Source organism: Pteropus alecto, unplaced genomic scaffold (assembly GCF_000325575.1).
Source record: "Pteropus alecto unplaced genomic scaffold, ASM32557v1 scaffold125, whole genome shotgun sequence".
Taxonomy (NCBI): domain Eukaryota; kingdom Metazoa; phylum Chordata; class Mammalia; order Chiroptera; family Pteropodidae; genus Pteropus; species Pteropus alecto.
This window is the reverse complement of record NW_006436888.1, coordinates 1,871,204-1,876,631: the sequence shown is the minus strand read 5'-3', so window position 1 is coordinate 1,876,631 and position 5,428 is coordinate 1,871,204. Positions and strand designations below refer to the sequence as shown.

Sequence of the window (5,428 nt, the reverse complement as noted above, 5' to 3'; positions counted from 1 at the left end):
GGTTTCAGTTGTTTTTTCAGACCAAGAAGCATGTGCTTTATTTTCGTAGAGGTGTAACCCCACAGGGCAAGTGATACCTGTGTTTGATAACAACAGATCTTTTGTTTAGGATTTTGACCCAGAGAGGTGGCCACCCCACTTAACACAGCATCATCTTCTGGCTTCTGCTCAGTGCTACTTGACAAAAAAAAAAAAAAAAAAAAGAGCCTTTCCAGGAGAAGCCATAGGAAATCAAACTTTCTTAGCACCTTGCCTCTGATGTGCTTATGCCCTGTGACCCTCAGAGCGGAGTCAGAACGATGAGCTTATGGATTTCTTTCACTATCCATGGAGGTTGGATTTCTAACACAGGAGCCTTGACCTTGGCCAGGGCTCTGTACATTCTTGTAAAAAGAGAAGGTGTCCTTAGGTGATAAGATTCCTTTTTGGGGCCTACATCTAGATACTTCCTCACACAGCATGTCTGAGGGCTGTTTAATTCCATTGGGCTATCGCATCTCTGGAGAAGATGAGTATTCTCCGTGTAGTGTGCCCTGTAGGAGAGTTTCAACTTGGTCCAGCTTTTCAGAGCATAAGTCTGAGAGCAGATTGATTGTAAGGCCTTGTCGAAGGAGAGAATGGACTGACTCATGATACGTGGACAGAATCCAGAGCAAGATGCAGTACCTTCTTAAGCTGCTGGCAGAACACTCCCTCTCCTGCTTGGATGGCTCTGAGCAGGCTGGTGTCCAGGGGCCATGTGGAGATAGCCTGGATCAGCTTTCCACCAGAGCCGTTGGATTTATATCCCATTCTGTCATCTGATGGAAGAATTCCTCCTCAGCTCAGATAAGCTGTCCTGCCTGATGTGACGTGAGGGAGTTCGGGGCTGGGAGTCCCATGGGAGTGTTATTGTTAGTTTTCGGAGTGCCATGAAGCAGTGTGGAATTCAGGAAGGCTGAGGAAGAGAGGATCAATATCTAAAGCTTTACTGGCAATTCCAAGGATTTGAGCAATTGTGAGCGGCAGCATGGGGTAGGGTCTCCAAATGCTTTAGGTCTAGGGCTGCCTCTGTGAGGTACTAATTTGTGACCTTGGGTAAGTCTTTAACTTCCCTGAGCCACATTACCCTCATGTGACAGAGAAGGCTAAAAGCTACTTTGTCTATCAAATGAGGTTCGTGTGAGCAGAAAATGAGTGTTTGGGAACGTGTATTAATAGCCATAACGTATTATACTGGCGTAAGGCATTATTTTTAAAGCTAGTAGTTTTATATTAGATGTCAAGTATCCTGGTCATGTTCTAGTTTGGGGCCAGAGCACATGTACTCAGGCACGGCCCATATGCCCTCTTGAAGGTTTTATTCCACTTGGGCTCCATCTGCTGGGCCTGGGCAGACCCCCTGTCTTCCCTAAGGCCCTAGAGAAAGAAGGAAGCAGTTTGCTCTCCTGAGAGGAAAGCTGGATGAGACCCCTCAAATTCAGCTAATGTAATGTGTATTTTACCACAATTTAAAAAAATCGAATGACTTGGATTCTTAGGAGTTTGGGCCCATTTGCCTATATATCTTAATGGATCCTCTCGGTGATATGAAAGCAAGAGTTCATGTAATAAAGTTTAACATTTTAGAGCTTTCCCATACAAATCTTGAATTAAAGTTTCTCCTAAAAAAACAGGGCTGGTGCTCTTTGGTGCCTTATAGCCCCTTCACTTCCCCCACTGTGCTCCCTGCATATGGAGTTTGGTTACTTGCCTGGCCTGTGGAGACATTTGGTTTTGACCTTGTTTAAAGGCATCTAAATCCCACAGGTGGTAGGTAAACTCTGCGTTTATGATGGGGAAACTTGAATAGGCAGTCTCATTTTTCAGATTGAGCAAAATGTGTGGAACTTTAAAACCATATTTATTTTTTGTGGAAAGCCTTGACGAGCCCATAAAAAGTAACGGTCATTAGACTAACAAGAGACACAGTATTTACTCAGGTAACGACACTAGGAATGAAATAAAATAAAAAACTAGAAGAATTACAGTTCCGACACGGACTGTGCAGTGGGCGTAGATTTTCTTTGAGTGTCTGTCTGTCAGTTCACAGAAAACATCTAGATCACCCTCTCACTCTCAGCGCCCCTTTTCCATTTGATCATTAAACAGTCATTGGACGCCAGCCAGCTTGTGCTCCAAACTTGAGTGAGAAGTTTTCATTCTAGAGGTGTCCTAGCCAGAGAGTTCATGGGTTCCTCAGAATACAGTCTGTCGTGTTTGCCTCAATATATTTTGGGTCTTTTCATAAAAACAACAAAAAAAATTAAATACAATTTTGCACCAGTCAGAATGAGTGTCAGTGTCAGACTGGATTTAAGTCTGGCTTCAGATTGTTTATAGACAAAAATAAGGACATTGGAAAGATGAAAATTAAAAGATAAACACATTACAGGGAAAGCTAACTCCACCCCAAATGGGATGGCTTTATTATTAAACGATTGTAAGGCAAAGAAGATCACTTCATAATGGTAAACTGTTTAATTTACTAGAAAGAGTAATTGTTGATTATTTCCATAGTCAGTAGATGAAACAAATCAACAACAATTTAGAAGATTCGAGCAATATAGTTAACCAGCTTGGACTGCACCTATCACTGTCAAAGTCATTTTCAAGACACACGGAGCATTTGTGAAAACTGCAACTCACTGTGCCCTGAGGTGGATCTCAGCAAATTTCAAAGACTTTGTACTGAGACAGTGATTCTTAACATTTTGCAAGTAATAGATTCCTTTGAAAATCCCATGTATCTTTTAAGTCAGGGCTTCTCAGCCTCAGCACTACTGACATTTGGTGCTAGATAATTGTTTGCTGTGGGGGCTGTTGCGTGCATTGTAGGATTTTAGCAGCATCCCTGGCCTCTACACAATAGATTCCAGTAGCACCTCTTCTCCAGTAGAGATAACCAAAAATATGTCTAGATATTGCCAAATGTCCCCTGGTGGGCAAAATCACCATGGTTGAGAACCACTGTTACAGATCTTCTTTCCAGAGAAATACATAATTTTGCATAAAATTTCTTTCTGCTCCAGTAGCTAGATGGTCTTGCCCTCACTGAGAACCGTTGAGTGGGATGTTTCATAAGAAAAAGGAGTAGGACAGCCAAGGAGCTTGGACATGTGGTCTGTGCTCTGTGTACAGCTCCCCCCATCTGTTGGACACTTGTGCGTGAGTGTGTGGAGGTTTCATGGAGCTCCTGGTGCTGAGGGCTCAGACTGCCATCCAGTTTCACAGACTTTAGGCTTCTGTTTTGTTCTAGGCCTTATGCTAGGTGCTAACCACAGAGTTCAAATCCATGACAGTAAAAAAATAGATTATAAAATATGTGATACGTGTGATCATGAAGGAACGTAAGAGAGCTTATCTCAGGAGCAGAATAGCTGTATGGGATCAGAGAAGACTTCACAAAGGAGAGGCGGACAGCCAAGCTGGGTCTTGCAGGATAAAGGGGAGTTTGCAAGGGGAAGCACATTGCAGGCAGGTGGAGCAGCACTCTGTGTTCTGGGGGTTACGAAGAGCTAGCTCGGTTTTGCTCTGGTGTAAAACAGGAACAGAAGATAAAGGAAGATACGGGTGAGGCGTGTGTAGGAGCTTGGACTAGATGGGGCAAGTCTTTGAAGCATTTTAGATGGGGAAGTGACACAATCAGATTTGTGTTTAGAAAGTTGATTTGAGTGGTGCTGTGAAGGAGATTAGAGGCCCGGAGACCAGTTGGAGGCTATGCAAAGAACCCAGCTTAATGATGAGGCCTAGAACTATCGCCGTGGCCATGGGGATGGAGGGAGATGAACCCCACAGGGAGTCAGGTCCCCAAACCCTAGAGTCTAGTAAAGGGAGGTCCGTATCCGTTACCCTAAAGGACAGTTATGTCCCTGGCTAGAGAGGACACTGCCCTTAGCTCTAAAAATAAAGACGTAAGTTTTTATTTGAGAGAGATTTTTTTCCACTTTTTATATACATTTTTTTCCTCTAGGAAATAGACAGACGGTTGGAAAAAAAACTGAAGATCACACAAAAGGAGAGGTAAGGCTGCTGTCTGGTCTGAGGGCTCGTGCTCTCTGCCGTTTGAGAGCTGGGCAGTCAGTGGTATTCTCCAGCTGGCCGTTAGGGTTAGCAGGTCAGGCTCCTGGGCAGTGAACCGTTCCCTCAAAGACATGGTGGCTTGAGGTTTTGGGAGTGAGGCAGGAGTGTTGCACCTGCCTCCCTCTTCAGTGGGCACCCTGTGTAAGGTGGTTTGATGGAAAGTGGGGAGGTGATGAGTCAGAGATTTGAGTTTTCGACCTGGCTCTGCTCCCGATTACTCTGAGGTTTAGGGCAAGTTGTTTTCCCCTCTGGACATCCGTTTCTTTCTCTGTGACATAAGGAGGTTGGACAGATGATTCCTCTGGGTCCTACGTGACTTGGTGGCTTAGGGCATTGTAGGGGTATCCTGGAAGAAAAGAATCTCAGAAATCCTTAGACCTTTAAGAATGGCTTCGTTCCCCACCCACACAGCAGAGGAAGTGGGTTTCCAAAGCAGGTGAATGTTGACTTCAGCCGTCTGTCTTTGGGCTTAGGTGACCTGTCGGCCTCCCACAGGGACAAATGGCAGGGGGAGGAGGGAAGGATCTCTCTGGACTTGCCTAATGGACCATACAGACATCCCCCCGGGACCGCGGAGGTACCCTACCCCTCAGTAGCTCTCCTGGCTCCCCGCCTCTGATCAGATTGCTGGCTTCTTGTCGGTCTCATCTGAGCAGCTACACTAATGCCTGGTTACAGTCCCCTTGCCGTGCCATCCCTGTCCTGCCCGGGACTTGTTCTAGTTCCCCTGACAGCCGCTGAGTTGCTCCAGTCCCTACCTCTCCTGACAACCAAGGCTCTGGAAACAGGCCCCCGCGTGCTGTTTGGTTCTGAAGAGAAGCTAGTTGACTGCTCTGGGGAGGGTCTTCGTGTTTGTTGAGGGGTGGCCGTTCCTTCCTGGATCCCTTTTCTCCTGTGGCTTTTGTTTCTTTTCCTTCCTATGTTGTTTTCCACCTCTCCTTGTGGACACATCGCCTGATGTGCACATCCACCAGCCTTGGACAATGCTTCTCCTTTGAGCACTGCCAAGCACTGTTTCTAGGATCGTCCTTCACCCCAGCCCCGCCGCGTCCAGCATACCAGAGAGTCCTGGTGAGGGAGGTGGCTCTGCTCAGAAGCTCTTCTGAAGAGGTGATCCAGGTGTTCGGTGTAGCTTATCTCTGGGAGACATAGGTCACTCACCAGAAGGCTGAGGCAGTTTGGTGATCCTGTCTGGATGCCAGGCAGGGATGGCGGTGTGGGCTCCTTGGTTAGCTTTGACTGGTTCGAGCACACATGGTGGAAGGCCTTCCTGGGAGGAAACACTTTGCTGACCCCCAAGCTAAGGGGCTCCCACCACACCAGCCTG

The 5,428-nt window shown here is 46.4% G+C and overlaps 1 protein-coding gene across 2 annotated transcripts in view; it reads left to right on the top strand.

Moving 5' to 3' along the window:
* The window catches only part of SZRD1 (SUZ RNA binding domain containing 1), a 20,264-nt gene that overhangs the window by 12,355 nt on the left and 2,481 nt on the right, over positions 1-5,428 (top strand). Inside the window, exon 2 of one of the 2 annotated variants that reach the window (XM_015591364.2) lies at positions 3,992-4,041. The exons of the other annotated variant lie outside the window; for it this stretch is intronic. Within the exon in view, the coding sequence (XP_015446850.1) occupies positions 3,992-4,041 (50 nt within the window). The remainder of the gene's footprint in view (positions 1-3,991; positions 4,042-5,428) is intronic. 2 annotated transcript variants of the gene reach the window in all.